Source organism: Pelobates fuscus, chromosome 12 (assembly GCF_036172605.1).
Source record: "Pelobates fuscus isolate aPelFus1 chromosome 12, aPelFus1.pri, whole genome shotgun sequence".
Taxonomy (NCBI): domain Eukaryota; kingdom Metazoa; phylum Chordata; class Amphibia; order Anura; family Pelobatidae; genus Pelobates; species Pelobates fuscus.
In genome coordinates this window covers 2,425,199-2,445,696 of record NC_086328.1, presented here as the reverse complement: position 1 = coordinate 2,445,696, position 20,498 = coordinate 2,425,199, and the positions used below count along the sequence as shown (strand labels likewise).

The 20,498-nt window shown below is 45.9% G+C and overlaps 1 protein-coding gene across 2 annotated transcripts in view; it reads right to left on the bottom strand.

Annotated features, from left to right (window-relative positions):
- HYDIN (HYDIN axonemal central pair apparatus protein) overlaps window positions 1-20,498 on the bottom strand; it is a 205,005-nt gene that overhangs the window by 135,608 nt on the left and 48,899 nt on the right. For both annotated transcript variants that reach the window (XR_010086125.1, XM_063437790.1), the window contains exons 9-18: window positions 18,239-18,422; window positions 17,896-17,995; window positions 15,607-15,725; window positions 14,662-14,885; window positions 14,426-14,493; window positions 13,651-13,886; window positions 12,816-12,916; window positions 8,859-8,994; window positions 8,303-8,467; window positions 7,624-7,776 (exon numbers count right to left, since the gene is read on the bottom strand). Coding sequence is in view for 1 of the 2 variants with exons in the window: in XM_063437790.1 (XP_063293860.1) it covers window positions 7,624-7,776; window positions 8,303-8,467; window positions 8,859-8,994; window positions 12,816-12,916; window positions 13,651-13,886; window positions 14,426-14,493; window positions 14,662-14,885; window positions 15,607-15,725; window positions 17,896-17,995; window positions 18,239-18,422 (1,486 nt within the window). In the remaining variant the exon portion in view is untranslated. The remainder of the gene's footprint in view (window positions 1-7,623; window positions 7,777-8,302; window positions 8,468-8,858; window positions 8,995-12,815; window positions 12,917-13,650; window positions 13,887-14,425; window positions 14,494-14,661; window positions 14,886-15,606; window positions 15,726-17,895; window positions 17,996-18,238; window positions 18,423-20,498) is intronic.

Genomic DNA, 20,498 nt, shown 5'->3' with positions numbered 1-20,498 from the left:
GGTCTGAGCGCATACTTCGTGCGAGTACCGCTCAGATTCCAACATAAATAACCGAACGGCGCACGAACACATACTTTAAATCACATTCTCCTCAAAGTACCGAACACCGGTTGGGGAACACAATACTAAAAGACCAGAGCTCCCAAACGGCCTGGAAGTCCAGCGGTGTTCATGCCGTCGAGTAGCCGATTTTAGTTCCAGGCGCTCGACGACCTAACACCGCTGGGCTAACAAAGGTTCCAAGATGGCCGACCGCCGCGTGGTCGGTAGCCAAACGACGGCCACCCAGGAAAGTAATTAACAACCGATTGCAACAATGTTGCAATCCGTTAATTGGAGCCACACGACCTTCTGTGTGTGGGCTCCTGTTCGGTACTTGATTCGTTTCACGAACAGCAGGTAAAGTTGCTGTTCGTGAAACGATCATATAAATGCTGGCGGCTTTTGGCCGCTAGCACACGAATGCTCTATATTACAACATTACAGGCATACATTTAAACACACAATTCCAGCGGCTTTTTACAGACAACCTTTAAAGATACAGCAATATGATCTAAAGTGGCTAGGTTTGCCACACCAGGGCAACCCTTTATTTGACCCTCGTAACAGCGAGTGTACCCAAGGTCATCCAAATAGTCCCTTTTGGAACACCTCGGGAGGTTTGTCCACTTTTGGTTGAGAAATTCCCTTGTAGAAGGAGGTGCGGAATCGCCTTCGGACAGAATGTATGTGTAACGGACCGTTTCACTCACAAGAGGATAAAAACCGTTTAGGCGATAATCCCCTTCCAGATAGACAAGTAACTACTGCAATCACCAATCTCCCGAACTCCAAACTGCATAAATCCCCCAACTCCCGAACAGGAAACACACGAACCCTGGAAGCAGCCGAACAGGAAAAGCCCTATGAACAGCTTACACTCCTGGCAATCGGTATACAGTCAAATTCCCCCCCAAGAATGAGACAACACTTCACTTTGAGGGTTAAGCAGGAACAACCCTGATTTATTCACACAACAGGCTTATAAAGGATTCTCCCATGCAAGGGAGGGATTTACAGTACACCAATCATACATGTGTTACCTCCCACACATCTCCTCCCCTCAGCATGACACATAATCCCCTTAGCCATGTCCATTACTTCCCCACTTTCTGGATGTACCCCAAATACTTAGAGTACACTCCTAAATAGGGGATCCCCTGATAGCCCTGATCTGGGTGAGTAACATACTCAAAGATCACCCAGATCGGACCAGGGGTTCGGGAGTTATAAAGGTTGAAAGTTATGACCGACCGCACAGGCAACAGTAGCCGAAAATAGTTCCATAAGGTTTGGCCATGAGGTCGGTCTCCGTTAACATATTCAAAAGTCCCGAACGGCTTGCCATCCGTGGGTTTCATTGGGTTCGTTAGATTCCCCATGTGAACATTAGTCTTTCTACCGAACGGCGGCTCGTTCGGTAGTTGCGGCACGAATCCAAGTCTGGAGGTCTCAGTGGTGTTTGCTTAGTCGAGTGTCCGATTTTAGTTCCAGACACTCGACGGCAAAACACCGCTGTTCGGGAGTTAAGATGGCCGCCGCCACATGTTCGTTTGACGAACAAAGGCCACCCAGCGTTTGTCAATTAAGCTGCGGTTAACCGCAGCTTCTGAGCGGTCAATTGACGGCACACTCCATCTCCTAGGTGGTCCCTCGTATGGTAGTTTGTTCGGTAGATCAGATCTACCGAACACCCTGGCAGAAAGGCACGAATAAGCCTTTCTGCAGGGAAAATAAACCTTTTTAAAGTCTGGTCCATAGTCTAAAGGGAGCAGGCGAGCAACCAGGCTTCTCCAGTTCACAGTGGCGAGGTTGGTTTCGCCACAGTATGAAACCCTCGCTAGCTGCTAAAATGGCTCAAACTCCAGAATGACACCACAATTGTGGTTTTTATGTCCTGACCGGACGTGACACCAGGAAGGGGACTGAAAAAGGGCTTAAGGCTACTCAGGAAAAGCTTCTGGACATGCAAGGCCCACTGGCGCAGATACCCTTTGTAGCAGAGCTGCAATATTCACATCAATATCTTCACTGGCAAACTTGTACAATATCCAAGAGAAGCATAGTTCGGCGATTCCCCAATAACCGGACGATACACAGTTTTGGGAGTCAACTGGTTTTTATTGAGCCACAGCTGGCTTTTATACAATTCCCCATGCAAGGGGTTTCTTTAATTATATTCCAGAGGTTTTCCCCTAGTGGACCTTGTTGGGTACAGGTAACAAAGATACATTTCCCAGACTCCTCCTCTGTACTTGAGATAATTGAGTAAGGACAATTCTTTAATTATAATATCTCCCAAGTCCAGAAAATAAACAATATTTCAAACCATCATAAACTCCCCGAAAGATACTTCAACGAATAGCAGGGATCTGAGCGCCCACTCTGTCAAAATACCGCTCTGATCCGTTCGGTAGAATAGGAACGCCATTCGAGTGAAGTTTAGACCGGTCAACCACAAGGTGAAGCCCTAAAATAGTTCCAGGTGGTTGTATGCTTTGACCGGTCTTCTTTCAGGAGTTTTTACCATCAAAATAACGAATGTAACTGTTCGTGTATTAGAGGGTAGTGTGCCTTGTGTTCTGTAACGGAGCTCCGTGTACTCCGACCGAGTACCCTCCGTTGATGGACGCTTCCTAGCTTGCGCCGAGGACACAAGCACCGCACTGGCCATCACAACCACCGCAGACTCCACAACCGCCATAGCTTAACTGGAGCCACGCCGTCTTCCTTCCACCCTGGATCAGTTTCTGTCCTCCAGGACCGTGTGGGGAAGACCTCTCCTCCAGGAGAGCGTATCCGGAACAAGCTCTTAAAAGAGCTAAGTGATTAAAGCTCAGGGGAATATGCAGAGCATAGCAATCCCCAGTGTGATACGAGGCGAGGCTCCGTTTTTGATACGAGACGAGGCTACGTTTTGAAGGCTCAAGAAGAACTGAGGTGCTGGCACACCCAGTCTGGTTTTTATTACAGTCAGGTACAAACAGAACACACCCAGGGGGAGGTATAAAACAACCAATAACATAATAGTACAGCCCACAGTTTCCCTCCCCTCTGCTTGGGAGATAATTTAGTTTCCTACTATATCTACTCAATTATCTCCAAGCTAAAACGTACACATTTTTATAACTTTATGATTTTACATAGTACATGAATAAAACTTACATTTTTATAATCAATCCATTCAGGGGAACAACATATTAAAAAATGTCACGAATCAGACCAGGGGTTCAAAAGTTAAGGGAAAGTCCTTTGTGACTAAATGAAGCATGGCTTTCCGGCTTAGACCGGTTTTACAGAGCCCTCTCTCCTGGAGAAGTAATCCAATTACCTCCCAGGGCAGAGACAGACTCCATTGAGCACATGGTTGCAAAAAGACATAAAACACTTTAAAATACATAAAGTCCCCTTTTACACACAACACACAGACATTTCACATATCCCCAGATAGCTGGGATCTGAGCGCACAAAACTACCGAATAGCGCGCAGATCCTATTCATACAGTTCAATTGCCATGGAGCTAAAGTCTTTCCCATAGTCTTTCATTATATGAATAGGCTCCATGGCATAGCTATCTGGGGTATCACCGCTCACACAGGGCAAGTACCGAATGACCCCACTGTATTTAAAGGGCCAGAATGAGTGACATGCAGTCTGTTAGGGCCAAATACTGTTTTTAAAGGGCCCAATCTTCCAGGGCCATAGTCGCAGGGGAGGAGGCAGGCAAGCAGGCCTCTCCAGGACAAAGTGGCGAAGGGCACTTCGTCACATGTTCGTTTGTTTCGTTCATTCGAATGCCGATCTGCATAGTTGAAGGGGAACGAACATCGGAAAGGATGGAAGTTCAGAGGTGTTCGCGCCGTTGAGTGTCCGATTATAGTTCCATGTGCTCGACGACCGAACACCACTGTCTGTTCGTGAACAAAGATGTCCGCCGCCACGTGTCCGGTCATATGAACGATGGCCACCCATCCGACCATTTAGAATCTTGTGGTTTCTAGGTGTGAATACTGGCAATTGGAGGCACACGACTCCCCTGGGTGGTCTCACTGTTCAGTAGTTGGTTCGACTGACAAACAATATGTCTTTAGCCTGTTCGGGAACCCCAAATTGTCGAACCAACTCAGTCTTGCATACAAATAAGTGGCTATTTTTGCCACACCCTATTTTGTAGATTTAGAACTAACACGGGTGAGAGACAGACAGGCTCTCCATAGTATGTCACAATATCCCAGAGACAGACAGCACCTCCATAGCATGATGCAATATTCCAAAGACAGACAACGCCTCCATAGCATAACAGAATATCGCAGTGACAGACAGCCCCTGTGGCGGGACCATTGGTGGTCCGTTAATTGCCTGATATTATGTCTGTTTCCCTTTATTTTTGTGTCTTCTGCCCGCTCCCCGTTCGGGTGTGCTTTTACAAAGGGAATTAATTTGCTTCCCAAACGGGGACCACACAGATCCCCCATTTAGAATGTTGGCTTAGAACCTTCACACCTTGCAAAAAAGGTGTGAAACCGCAAGGGAAGTAATGAATGAATGCTCCCCTGGGTGATCGCCATTTCGTACAGACGAATGCCATCCAGGGTGAGTATTTGTGTCCCAATAGGAGAAGCTTCCCATGTCGGGTTTCACCAAGAGACGTGGCAAGCAGAGTCTGGTCAAGGAAGTTACCACTACAAGGGTCCCTAAGATTGGTGTGGGCACTTCTGGGGCACTGGCGAGTTGGGCGGGCTTTGTGGTGCCTGCTGGGACAAAAGGACCCGCCCTTTCCCGCGGGTGTGCTCTCTGTGCCTGGGAGACAAAGGGATGGTCCCTTCTTCCCGCGCTTGGTCTCCCAGGTACAGAGGCTCATGGGATGAAGACCCCCGCTGTCCCGGGATGTGGGAAACCCTGTGTTTGGGTGGCAGGCTTTGAGAGACAAAGGGACAAAGCCCTTTCCCGCGGTAGGTTCCCAGGGAGCGGAAAGACCTTAGGAGGGGACATTATATGCCTAGTTTTACACCCCTTGCATGGGGTTATGCTTAAAAGCAGTGTGTGGTCAATAAAGTGTTGTTGTACCTCTAGAACTATGTGTCGTCCAGTTACTAGGGGGGAAATGGGTCTGTGACGAAGTGCCCTTCGCCACTTGTGCCTGGAAGGGACTACTGGCTAGCCTCCTGCCTTCCGACTATGGCCCCTGTGCTGATAGCTGTATTTTACCCTGCAATGAGGTTTATTTGGGTACTTCTGACAGGGTGTTCTGGACTTTCAGTATGTGAGTAGTGCTACCCCAGATAGCTATGCCATGGAGCCTATTCGTGTAACGAAAGACTATGGAAAAGACTTTGGCTCCATGGCGATTGAATTGTATGTATGTGATCTGAGCACCATTCAATAATAATGTGCACTCAGATCTAAGCTATCTGGGGATATGTTGCATGTATATGTTTTATGTAGTAATTGTAACATTGTATAATTTAATGTATTTTTGTAACCATGTGGTTAATGGAGTCTTGCCTCTGTCCTGGGAGATAATTTGATTACATCCCAATTATCTCCAGGATAGAGAGGAGGGATTGTGATGTCACTGTGGGAGTGTTTTGTTTGTATTGTCTGTGATTGGTTGTACTGTGTCCCACCCTGTGGGATGTCCCCTTGCATGGGGACTTGCATAAAAGCCAGTGTGTGGTCATTAAAATCAGATCATCTTGAACCTTTCTTGAAGCCTTGGCTCATGTTTGGGGGAAGGGATACCTACACTCTGGGGATTATTATAATCACTTACTCCCCAGAGTAAGCTCTTGTAAGAGCTTGATTTGTTCCTGCTACGCTCTCTGAATTTAGGAGAGGGTCACCCACTGGGAGCTGGATCCTGGTCGTGGATGCAGGGTGGGTGGAGATGGCGAGACCCCGGCGCAGCTGTATCGCTGGAAGTGGGGTCTGCAGTGCTGATGGTGTCGGTTGGAGTGCTTGGAGTCCTCAGCGAGCACTAGGAGCATCGATTGGCGGAGGTACACGGAGTGCCAGCATTCCGTCACAGGGTCTATTTTTCCTTTACATGGTTCCTGACTGGCTTAAGGAAAGGGAATTAGCGAAGGTAGCCGGTCAGGTTACCCGTGGTCCGCTACAGCCACTCCATAGCATGACAATATCTGAGAGACAGACAGCGCCTCCATAGCATGACGCAATATCCCAGAGACAGACAGCGTCTCCATAGCATGACGCAATATCCCAGAGACAGACAGCGCCTCCATAGCATGACACAATATCCCAGAGACAGACAGCGCCTCCATAGCATGCCGCAATATCCCAGAGACAGACAGCGCCTCCATAGCATGACGCAATATCCCAGAGACAGACAGCGCCTCCATAGCATGACGCAATATCCCAGAGACAGACAGCGCCTCAAAAGCATGCCGCAATATCCCAGAGACAGACAGCATCTCCATAGCATGCCGCAATATCCCAGAGACAGAACACAAAGTGGATCAGTAGTAATGTTAGGAGTGTGTTTGTCAAGGTAAGTTGCGTTCAAGGAAAGCTATTCTGCTTCTCTACTCTTGGCATAGGATTTGAAAAGCTGCTGCTGTGACTTAATACACCCAGGAAGAATCGAAATCCAGTTAATAAAGTCATGTTTTATGTTTCACTATTCTTAATAACTGCTGGTTTGTGTGAATGTGCTGATAATTACTGCTTGGGTACAGGGTTCCATGTAATTACCAGGAAAAGGGCTGAAATGTATCCATAGGAACCCATGGAGACAGGGCTGCACTCCGAGTATACTGACACAACAGCACCTGGCACTACAGGATATCACAACAATACTCCACCCGGACATTGCAAAGCTAAACCTAATAAAGAGTCATCATCTTGACATGTCACAGGTCCTGTGTATAGGGAATGGATGAGGGCAAGGAAGCTGTGCTTAATACACTCATTATGGTTAAAGAAACAGCACACATAAAAAAAACAAAAATACTGGCCATATTGTGTTAAGCCCACCACTACGTCACAGGACTCCAATACCGGGCTTAATACAACATGGCCACATAGTGGAGCTGAATTCCATATTTGTTTGCTGAGAGAGGTGCTTTTAAGTAGCCTTATAGAATTTAAAACAGGGATTTTTCTTTGTGTGTGCTGTTCCTTTCACTGTATTTTCTATACATTTTGGTCTTCATGGCAGCCCCACTGCTTTGAAATGCATGTTCTGGTTGTGCCTCCATTTCCTATTTGAAATGCACTTGTTGCCTGGATGGAATGGACCTGTGTAACAACTCTATTTGAATGTTGTCCAATCAGTACAGAAAAGACAAGAACTAGCAGAGTCTATTTTGGGGTTCTAAATGGGTGTTTTGAGTTAATTACGTAATAAATAAAATATTGTATAAAGAGCAGGTACTACGATGTATCTACAGATGATATGTCTGCATAATATTTTGGACTGAAAGTTAACTGGGGACAGATATTTATAAAACCCACATGTAGCCAAGTGCCCCTATTACAATAGATTTTTTTACCAGCTTTGTTTGATCTCATTTCATTAAAAGCTCCAGATATCAGGTCTGGCCCACTTGCCGAGTGCTACCTACCATATAAGCCTCAAACGGGGCAGAAATTCGCGACTGATTGCACAAGTGGAGAGTCTTTGAAACATCAGTCAGAACCTGGATATTCCCAAAATCCACTTCACTAGGAGACACGTGCACAACCGGTCCTTCTCCGATACAGACCAGTTCCAGTTCCTTTCAGAAAAAGGTACAAAACAAACGGTCAGTTTAATGCATGTGAGGGGCTATTCGGCTAGAATAATGATGGAACTGTTTGAAAATGTGAAATTCTGGGAGTGGACAAAGGTATCCCCAACCCTCTTATAGCAACTTTCATAGGTCGCTTGATGTTTCTTGAATGGATCGCTTGAACAATCCAGTGAACTGATTACAGGTGCTGCCTCTGATTCTATCCATTTTAATACAAACAACAAACATCTTTATGAGATAATGAGAAATGCAATTAACTACTGGATAGGGAACCGGTCTCTGTTGCATAATACCGGCCGGATAGGGGACCGGTCCTGGTTACAGAATACTGGCTGGATAGGGGACCGGTCCCTGTTACAGAATTACGGCTGGATAGGGGACCGGTCCCGGTTACAGAATACCGTCTGGATAGGGGACCGGTCCCTGTTACAGAATACCAGCTGGATAGGGGACCGGTCCCTGATAACATTTCATCAGATCTCATACAAGGAGCACATTTTACAGTCCTTACCAGTAGAGGCTCGGCGCTGCCATATACTGCAATTCGGGCATTGATGAATTGTTCCCCAACAGTTTGAGCTTCCACGATAATTGACACGTTAACACTGCTTTCTGGTCCCACGATGCCACGTGCTGCAGGGCTGTAATAGCGTATAGTAGATGTACTGTCTGCCTCCTATGGAGAAGAAGCACAATTACCTTATAATTACGTGTTTATCCAATTAAAGCAATGTATTGTAGGTTCCCATGACAGCATTCTGTGCTCTCTTAGATTAAATGGGAACTCAACACCATAACCACTACAGCTTACTGTACAGCTCACTGAATTATTGCAAGTCATTGGGGTGGTTATAGTGCAAATAGTCTGAGTGTGTCAGGTTGTGTCAACCTGTATGAACCAATGAACTAGTATGTTGGATTTGTGAGTGAGCCAGCCAAGGTGCAATTTCAATTCTGCACTAGTGAGCAGCGGGGGTAGGGCCGAGCTGTAGGCACCAGGAGAGTCCCAGTTAGTGGTTACGGTGCTCAGAGCTGGGCAGTGAAGGTTAAGGTAATAGTCTGAGTACCTGGGGCAAGACGCAGTAACAGCCAGGAAGGCTGCTAGGGTTGATCAGGGTGACGGTTTTCTGATACGGATAGTGAATGAAACAGCGATTGAACTTCAGGACAGGATCCTCCAGGCAAAGTGATGGTACAAAACACCTTCAGGAGAAACCAGACATTATTACACAACGTGTTACGGTAATCACACTCCAACATATTATATAGTGCATTTCAGCATCCACATTCCTGGATATTACACAGTATCTGTGACAAACTGCACTGGGACCATCTTTATTTTTCCCCAAGCCAAGTTGTTTCCCTTTGGTACGTTTATCTACCAAACACAGACCACCCCCTGGCTCGTTATCTTACAAAACGACCACAAACTCAAGTGCTCTCTCTGGATGGCTACCATTCGTATACACAAAACCACGTGCTCTGGAAAATGGCAGCCATTTTGTCTCCTGAACGCAAGCAGCGGTACTAGGTCGTTGAATGCCTGGAACTCAATTACAGATACCTCAACCCGCGAACCTAGGTGACTTTGTACCACCACCTACTTCTAAACCCGACAAACAAGGAGAGAGCTGTTCAGGGAAAAGACTCCCCCGAACAAGGCAACCATTCACTCCCTGCGAGCCAGGGGAACCATTCATTTGATTTCGTGTAGGAACTACCGAAGGCTGACCGACCGCTACCTCTTTTCTTATGGAACTAATTTGGGCAGACACCACGTGTGTGGCCGGTCAAAACTTTACCATGGTGGCTATTCGGCTGCATTATCGGGATCTGAATGCTATTTCGACCACTTGGGAGCTCAGATCCAGGCTATCCAGGGATACAAGACTTGTGGGGGTTCCTAGTAATATTATTTTTTGGGGGGGAGCCAGAGTCTTTAATTACACGAATTGGCTCCATGGCATAGCTATCTGGGTTAACACATTCACATATACAAACTACCGAATTAACCGGTGTTCGGCTAAATCGCACGAATAGGAACCAGGGGGCTGGAGGCTCAGCGGTGCCTGCAATTAAAAGTGGCCGCTTTTAGTGCACTGATTCCGGGCTGAGCACCGCTGGCCGTCTGGGGAGCTCCATAACACCGCCACCTAGCGGCCGCTAAGTGTAATCGCGGCCACCCAGTAACAGTCAATTAAGCTGCGGTTAACCGCAGCTACTGGGTGGTCAATTGACTGCACATGCTCGTTAAGCCGCGGCTAACCGCGGCTTCAGGGAGGTAGATTGAAGGCACACGCTAGCTTCCGGGTGGCCAATTAACATCGCCTGCCCGTTCCCCACGGCTCTGGGGAGGCTAACAGAAGGCGGTTCGTGCAGTAGACAGAATCTACCGAACGGCTGTGCAGAAAAGCATGAATAAACCTTTCTGTACAGTAAAATTAACCGTTTAACTGACGGTCCATAGTCCAAAGGCAGCAGGCGGGCAACCAGGCTTCTCCAATGCGGGATTTTGAGAGATTTCAAACGAATGAATCACTCTGGATACAGGAGGTTCGATACAGTATCTGTGCTCCTGGATATTACACGGTATCCCATACCCCTGGATATTACACGGTATCTGTGCTCCTGGATATTACACGGTATCCCATACCCCTGGATATTACACAGTATCCCATACCCCTGGATATTACACGGTATCCGTGCTCCTGGATATTACACAGTATCCGTGCTCCTGGATATTACACGGTATCCCATACCCCTGGATATTACACAGTATCCCATACCCCTGGATATTACACGGTATCCGTGCTCCTGGATATTACACGGTATCCCATACCCCTGGATATTACACAGTATCCCATATCCCTGGATATTACACGGTATCCCATACCCCTGGATATTACACGGTATCCGTGCTCCTGGATATTACACAGTATCCCATATCCCTGGATTTTACACAGTATCCCATACACCTGGATATTACACAATATCCCATACCCTTGGATATTACACGGTATCCATGCTCCTGGATATTACACGGTATCCCATACCCCTGGATATTACACAGTATCCCATATCCCTGGATATTACACGGTATCCCATACCCCTGGATATTACACGGTATCCGTGCTCCTGGATATTACACAGTATCCCATATCCCTGGATATTACACGGTATCCCATACCCCTGGATATTACACGGTATCCGTGCTCCTGGATATTACACGGTATCCCATATCCCTGGATATTACACGGTATCCCATACCCCTAGATATTACACGGTATACCATACCCCTGGATATTACACGGTATCCCATACCCCTGGATATTACACGGTATCCCATATCCCTGGATATTACACGGTATCCCATACCCCTAGATATTACACGGTATACCATACCCCTGGATATTACACGGTATCCCATACCCCTGGATATTACACGGTATCCCATATCCCTGGATATTACACGGTATCCCATACCCCTGGATATTACACGGTATCCGTGCTCCTGGATATTACACGGTATCCCATACCCCTGGATATTACACGGTATCCGTGCTCCTGGATATTACACGGTATCCCATATCCCTGGATATTACACGGTATCCCATATCTCTGGATATTACACGGTATCCGTGCTCCTGGATATTACACAGTATCCCATATCCCTGGATATTACACGGTATCCCATACCCCTGGATATTACACGGTATCCGTGCTCCTGGATATTACACGGTATCCCATACCCCTGGATATTACACGGTATCCCATACCCCTGGATATTACACGGCATCCGTGCTCCTGGATATTACACGGTATCCGTGCTCCTGGATATTACACGGTATCCCATAGCCCTGGATATTACATGGTATCCCATACCCTTGGATATTACACGGTATCCGTGCTCCTGGATATTACACGGTATCCCATACCCCTGGATATTACACGGTATCCGTGCTCCTGGATATTACACGGTATCCCATATCCCTGGATATTACACAGTATCCCATATCCCTGGATATTACACGGTATCCGTGCTCCTGGATATTACACGGTATCCCATACCCCTGGATATTACACAGTATCCCATATCCCTGGATATTACACGGTATCCCATACCCCTGGATATTACACGGTATCCGTGCTCCTGGATATTACACGGTATCCGTGCTCCTGGATATTACACGGTATCCCATATCCCTGGATATTACACAGTATCCCATATCCCTGGATATTACACGGGATCCGTGCTCCTGGATATTACACGGTATCCCATACCCCTGGATATTACATGGTATCCCATACCCCTGGATATTACACGGTATCCCATACCCCTGGATATTACACAGTATCCCATATCCCTGGATATTACACGGTATCCCATACCCCTGGATATTACACGGTATCCCATACCCCTGGATATTACACGGTATCCCATACCCCTGGATAATACACGGTATCCCATACCCCTGGATATTACACGGTATCCGTGCTCCTGGATATTACACAGTATCCCATATCCCTGGATATTACACGGTATCCCATAGCCCTGGATATTACACGGTATCCCATAGCCCTGGATATTACACGGTATCCCATACCCCTGGATATTACACGGTATCCGTGCTCCTGGATATTACACGGTATCCCATATCCCTGGATATTACACGGTATCCCATAGCCCTGGATATTACACGGTATCCCATACCCTTGGATATTACACGGTATCCGTGCTCCTGGATATTACACGGTATCCTATATCCCTGGATATTACACGGTATCCCATACCCCTGGATATTACACGGTATCCGTGCTACTGGATATTACACGGTATCCCATATCCCTGGATATTACACAGTATCCCATATCCCTGGATATTGCACGGTATCCCATACCCCTGGATATTACACGGTATCCCATATCCCTGGATATTACATGGTATCCGTGCTCCTGGATATTACACAGCATGCTGACACGTTAAGGACACGGACATACAGTTGAGGGAAGGAGACTTATAGTACCTGGCAATGATAGGCAGAGCCAAGACCTCCTCTCCAATGCCATCCACGTCTACTACCAGGGCCACGTCATATTTCTTCACTTGATTGGAGCACAATGTGACCTGCAATTGCCAAATAAGAAGCAGGGATGGTTTCATGTTACCTGTAACAATGTGCAATGCAGCCATAGATGGCATCACATGAAAGTATAGAACATGTAAATTACAATGACATCGTCACAAGTCAGAGCTGACACTGCTCTGGTCTATTTGAATAAATCTTTAGGGATATGGCCTGCTTGTGACTTTGCCCATGGTACCGTGTTTGTGGCACTGGGGATGCATAGGAGAATGGCTGATGAGGGAGAGACTGCTGACTGAGACAGAATGAAGTTTTGCAGCATGCAGTCAGCAGATGGAGCCTCCATTATTAATAGATCAGAGTGATGCTGAGTGCTCCATTCTGTTTCTCAGTGTGCAGAGAAGCACACGCACACACACACACATGGCACAGGTACCAGTTACAAGGTGTGTGCCACAGGCTACATGTGAGTGAAATGCTCAGTAATGGCTGTAATGATAACCTGTTTGGGAACAGAAAGGTGGACATGACCAAAGAACATGGCTGTCTAAACGGATGAGCCAAACAAATGTAAAATGTGACCTGAGGGTGGGATGGACAGAGGAGCTGCTAGAATAAATCGGTCCCCAGCCAGAAAGAACGATCTAAGGTCAACTATACAATTCTCACAAAATATATTCATGTCTTTCCACTGATCTCAGCCACTGTATGTTGTACATATAGCTGTGAAAGGAGTAAAATAGGGTACAATAAATGATGCTGTGACACCGTTTACCTTGATGTCTAGGCATCCCTGAGAACGTATGGTGCCTTGGCTGGGTGTGATGGAGAACTCCTGAGGACGTGTGCCTCCATGTGTTGGTTGTCTCCAGGAAGACCTTGTGTCCTCTAGAATCTGACTGGTGCTTGTAACACTTGGTTCTCCGTTACCATCTCCGGGGATACGTAGGTTAAAGGTCATAGGTACCAGCGAGGTATTACACAGTGAACACATTAAGGTTTGTGGGAACCCTGAAGCAAAAGAACAAGTAATAAAAATGGGGGGGAAATGGACAATAAACAAAACCGCAGCAGATCGGTTTATGCATTCAGTTTTAAAAGGTACAGAACACCATATGCAAAACTGAAAAAAAAAATTTTGAGAAAAGAACCAAACCTATAAACGTGTACCTTAGCCCCTAGGTTTGCGGTCTTGTGATTACATGGGACATGTTGAAATGAGCAAATTAAAGGATCTATAATGCTTCATTCCTGGGGACCTTAACCCAGCTCAGACTGCACTGACGAGGCTCAGCGACAGTTTATTCACTGCTCGGTGTCACTGGGGTACAATAAATGTGTTTTCCAGGTAAAGACTTACAAGGAATACTTTGACACAGTGTTCTTCATTACTGATACCAATGACCTGTGCAATGCATGGTGAGGTGCTACACCACTGGGGGAGCATTTCATGCTAGTTTTTCCAATTAGGGCTTTGCCCGAGTAGGTTTGTATCAGTCTACATAGAAACAATGGAGGCTTTCATGAATGAACACTAATTCTTTACTCACCAAAAGAAACATCCCCAAAATGCAGGGAAGGCACACTGAAGTGAAAGGTGGGTCCAATAACACAGCCCCTGGACACAAAGAGAGGATTTATTAGAAGCCTACACAACACACACGTTCACTGCCCCACAGACATAATAAAATACAATGGCGACCATCAGATGGGGTGTGACATTCAGGAACGATACCAGTTTGTGTTATCTTACAGGTTTTAACCATTCCCTGACCACTCTGCTTACTGGATGGTGAGTTTTAGGACCTCAGGCAAGCCGTCCACCGTGAACTCAAACTCCTGGCTGAATTCTCCTAGAATCCCACAGCACACAGATATTTGAATAGCTTGATGTCCTGCTGGCAGAACAATGCCTTCACTGGGTTCAAACATAAAGAAGGATCCCACAGCCGTGGAGGGTCGGTTTAGAGTGAAAATCCCATCGATCGCTCCGTGGTTCGTCAAGATAACCTTCAAGACAGAACAGGAGATAAAGCCGTAGAAAGGAAGGGGCAGCAATGGTAGCTCCCCGATATTAGAAAATGATTACTAAACACAGCAACAAGATGGCACCAAACAGGTAGAACGGACATGCAGCTGTATCTGTGTACAGTATTATTCGGATTGCTACAGACTGAATAAAAGGAACTTTTTATCGAGCTCTGTTGTCTCCCATTTTTTTCTCAGACCTTGAACTAGTTGTTTAGAGAGTTTTTACCTTTTTGTTGATACATGATAATTGGAATCACATTGCTTATTATTTCGCGTGCTGTGGGCAGTGGCTCAGAAAGGTCAGAGCAGTTTATAAAATCCACATAAAAAGCACCAGCCATACACTGAAGAGTTACATAGGGCATGACCAGAAAAGGGACTCTCTCCGTGTCAGTGAAAACATCTCCCTTCCATTAGAAATGCATTGAAAATGCTATAAATAATACAACGCAAAAAAACACTCTCCTCAGTCAGCATAACAAGGCCAATCCCACACTCTTTCAGTCCCAGAATGGCTCATAGCACAGAGAGCATCTGATCAGCAAGTGATGCCCTCTAACCTCCCAGAAGCTGCAAACAAGCATGTGCTGATTTGCCTGTGACTACTCCAGATACCAATAAATCTTTTTCCAATCTGACCAACTCTGAATTGAAACACAATGCCATTTAATTCAAAAGTTCAATTTCCCCCAGTTCTCACCTCATAGCTGTGTGTGGAGCCAACAAATATCTTTCCAATGTCCAGTTTATCAAAGTTAAAGAGCAGCTTAGGACCAAGACCTTCCCCTCTAATACGCAATGGAAGGCGTGATTCACGACCTAGAGGTAGAAAGGCAAGGATTAACAGGGAGAAGGTAAACATTAAATTTTCTGGGTGGTGTTAGGTACCCTATAATCTAAAACAACCCTCAGGGGCTCGGTTTACCCCAGTGCACCTGCACAGCCACAAACATCCCAAGGAGATAGTGCTGGTGATGCTATAATTCACACAGACAGTAATCAATCGACTTCTGCAAAAGGTTAAAATGTGCTGTAGCAACAAATACTACAAAATAATTTCACTCACAGAAGAACAGGCTGCAGGAAACTGAAATTAGTTATTAGTCCGGAAGGATGGTTTTTCTAACTCTGATATTGTGGCCAAAGTGTCACTTGTCAACGCAACGTAACTGCAGCTTATATAGTATACCGGTTATGTTGCAGTAGATGATGCAGTCTATATAGTATACCGGTTATGTCGCAGTAGATGGTGCAGTCTATATATTATACCAGTTATGTCACAGTAGATGGTGCAGTTTATATAGTATACTGGTTATGTCGCAGTAGATGGTGCAGTCTATATAGTATACCAGTTATGTTGCAGTAGATGGTGCAGTTTATATAGTATACCGGTTATGTCGCAGTAGAGGGTGCAGTCTATATAGTATACCGGTTATGTCACAGTAGATGGTGCAGTTTATATAGTATACTGGTTATGTCGCAGTAGATGGTGCAGTCTATATAGTATACCAGTTATGTTGCAGTAGATGGTGCAGTCTATATAGTATACCGGTTATGTCGCAGTAGATGATGCAGTCTATATAGTATACCGGTTATGTCGCAGTAGATGGTGCAGTTTATATAGTATACCAGTTATGTTGCAGTAGATGGTGCAGTTTATATAGTATACCGGTTATGTCGCAGTAGATGGTGCAGTTTATATAGTATACCGGTTATGTCGCAGTAGATGGTGCAGTCTATATAGTATACCGGTTATGTCGCAGTAGATGGTGCAGTCTATATAGTATACCGGTTATGTCGCAGTAGATGGTGCAGTCTATATAGTATACCGGTTATGTCGCAGTAGATGATGTAGTTTATATAGTATACCGGTTATGTCGCAGTAGATGGTGCAGTCTATATAGTATACCGGTTATGTCGCAGTAGATGATGCAGTTTATATAGTATACCGGTTATGTCGCAGTAGATGGTGCAGTCTATATAGTATACCAGTTATGTCGCAGTAGATGGTGCAGTTTATATAGTACACCGGTTATGTCGCAGTAGATGGTGCAGTCTATATAGTATACCGGTTATGTCGCAGTAGATGGTGCAGTCTATATAGTATACCGGTTATGTCGCAGTAGATGATGTAGTTTATATAGTATACCGGTTATGTCGTAGTAGATGGTGCAGTCTATATAGTATACCGGTTATGTCGTAGTAGATGGTGCAGTTTATATAGTACACCGGTTATGTCGCAGTAGATGGTGGAGTCTATATAGTATACCGGTTATGTCGCAGTAGATGGTGCAGTCTATATAGTATACTGGTTATGTCGCAGTAGATGATGCAGTCTATATAGTATACCGGTTATGTCGCAGTAGATGGTGGAGTCTATATAGTATACCGGTTATGTCGCAGTAGATGGTGCAGTCTATATAGTATACCGGTTATGTCGCAGTAGATGATGTAGTTTATATAGTATACCGGTTATGTCGCAGTAGATGGTGCAGTCTATATAGTATACCGGTTATGTCACAGTAGTTGGTGCAGTCTATATATTATACCGGTTATGTCGCAGTAGATGGTGCAGTTTATATAGTATACCGGTTATGTCGCAGTAGATGGTGCAGTCTATATAGTATACCGGTTATGTCGCAGTAGATGGTGCAGTCTATATATTATACCGGTTATGTCGCAGTAGATGGTGCAGTCTATATAGTATACCGGTTATGTCGCAGTAGATGGTGCAGTCTATATATTATACCGGTTATGTCGCAGTAGATGATGCAGTTTATATAGTATACCGGTTATGTCGCAGTAGATGATGCAGTTTATATAGTATACCGGTTATGTCACAGTAGATGGTGCAGTTTATATAGTATACCGGTTATGTCGCAGTAGATGATGCAGTTTATATAGTATACCGGTTATGTCACAGTAGATGATGCAGTTTATATAGTATACCGGTTATGTCACAGTAGATGGTGCAGTTTATATAGTATACCGGTTATGTCGCAGTAGATGATGCGCTGGTATAACTTGGCTTCTCGAGGCTTGAAGAGAACTCTGATTTCCACAGATGAGTTTGGCCAAATGTCTCCTTCCTGTAAGCAAGCACGAGAGAGGAATTAATATCCAATGCTGGCTGAACACAGTTTTCAGTTAGTTTATTTTAAATAAACCACTAAGCATGATTTGTTCTTTACTTCAATCTGAGCAATGGAGACAAATTGTATTGTTTACAGATATTTAAGAAATCGTTTGGCACATGTTAGTGCAGACACAGTGTCATTGTTACATTGTTTATGGATCTATTTGTTCAGGTTTACAGATTATAGGAACCTTACCATAGGTTCTATATGAAAGATGTCATCTGTGAAGAGCATGGCATCAGCCTGCACCATGCGTCGTCGGTTGTGGAAGGTGCGGCTAAGCAGCGAGAGGCGCTCACGGAGGGAGGGATCTGCGCTGCATTCTTGCAGGAAGCTATCACTTTCCTCTTCTTCCTCTGTGTGAAGATCTGAACAGAACCTGCAGTGATTAATCAATTAGATACGGTATTACACACTGCTGACAAAGGACACTAGAAACACAGAGTTCACATCGCGCAGACACACACAGAGGATGCGTATTGCACACACAGAGGACACATCGCACAGACACACAGAGAATGTGTATTGCAGACACAGAGAGGATGCATCGCGCAGACACACAGAGGATGCGTATCGCACACACAGAGGACGCACCGCGCAGACACACAGAAGATGCGTATCGCGCACACACAGAGAGGGTGCGTCGCGCAGACACACACAGAGGATGTGTATCGAAAACACACAGAGAGGGTGCATCGTGCAGACACACACAGATGATGCGTATTGCACACACAGAGAGGACGCATCACGCAGACACACACAGAGGACGCATTGCGCAGACATACACAGAAGATACGTATTGCACACACAGAGAGGATGCGTCGCACAGACACACACAGATGATGCGTATTGCACACAGAGAGAGGACGCATCGCACAGACACACACAGAAGATGCGTATTGCACACACAGAGGACGCATCGCGCAGACACACATAGAGGATGCATATTGCACACAAATAGAGGACGCATCGTGCAGACATACACAGAAGATGTGTATTGCACACAGAGAGAGGACGCATCGCGCAGACACACACAGAAGATGCGTATTGCACACAGAGAGAGGACGCATCGCGCAGACACACATAGAGGATGCATATTGCACACAAATAGAGGACGCATCGCACAGACACACACAGAGGACGCGTATTGCACACACAGAGGATGCATCGTGCAGACATACACACAGAGTATGCGTATTGCACACACTCAGAGAACGAATTGCGCAGACACACAAAGGATGCGTACTGTACACACAGAGAGGACGCATCGCGCAGACACACACACAGAGGATGCGTATTGCAGACACAGAGAGGGCGCATCGCGCAGAAACACACATAAAGGATGCGTACTGTACACACAGAGAGGACGCATTGCGCATACACACACAGATGATGCGTATTGCACACACAGAGAGGACGCATCGCGCAGACACACACAGATGATGCGTATTGCACACACAGAGAGGATGCATCGCGCAGACATACACACAGAGGATGTGTATTGCACACACAGAGAGGACAAATCGCGCAGACACACATAAAGGATGTGTATTGCATATACAGAGAGGACGCATCGCGCAGACACACACAGATGATGCGTATTGCACACAGAGAGGATGCATCGCGCAGACATACACACAGAGGATGTGTATTGCACACACAGAGAGGACGAATCGCGCAGACACACATAAAGGATGTGTATTGCACACACAGAGAGGACGCATCGCGCATACACACACAGATGATGCGTGTTGCACACACAGAGGGGACGCATTGCGCATACACACAGATGATGCGTACTGCACACACAGAGAGGACGCATTGCACATACACACACAGATGATGCGTATTGCACACACAGAGAGGACGCATTGCGCATACACACACAGAGGATGCGTATTGCAGACACAGAGAGGACGCATCACGCAGACATACACAGAGGATGCGTATTGCACACACAGAGAGGATGCATCGCGCAGACATACACAGAGGATGCGTATTGCAGACACAGAGAGGACGCATCACGCAGACACTGGGTTTTTCTTTCCATGATAATAAGTTCAAATGTTTTCTCCAGCATGAGATTATTCATCTTTGGATAATGTAATTAAATATTGAAAAGAGCAGAAAAGTCTTTCTGCTCGGCCCCTTGGAGGCAATCACTGGCCCAATTATTGGACCCTTTATTCCATTTACTTGGTGCAATTGTTAACTCATTATAAGCACAGATATATTAGGTTTGGAAGGCTAGGTTCCAGCACCGCAGCGCAGCTCACTGTATAAACACACAGCACCGCACTGTATAAACACACAGCACCGCAGCTCACTGTATAAACACACAGCACCGCACCTCACTGTATAAACACACAGCACCGCAGCTCACTGTATAAACACACAGCACCGCACTGTATAAACACACAGCACCACACTGTATAAACACACAGCACCGCACTGT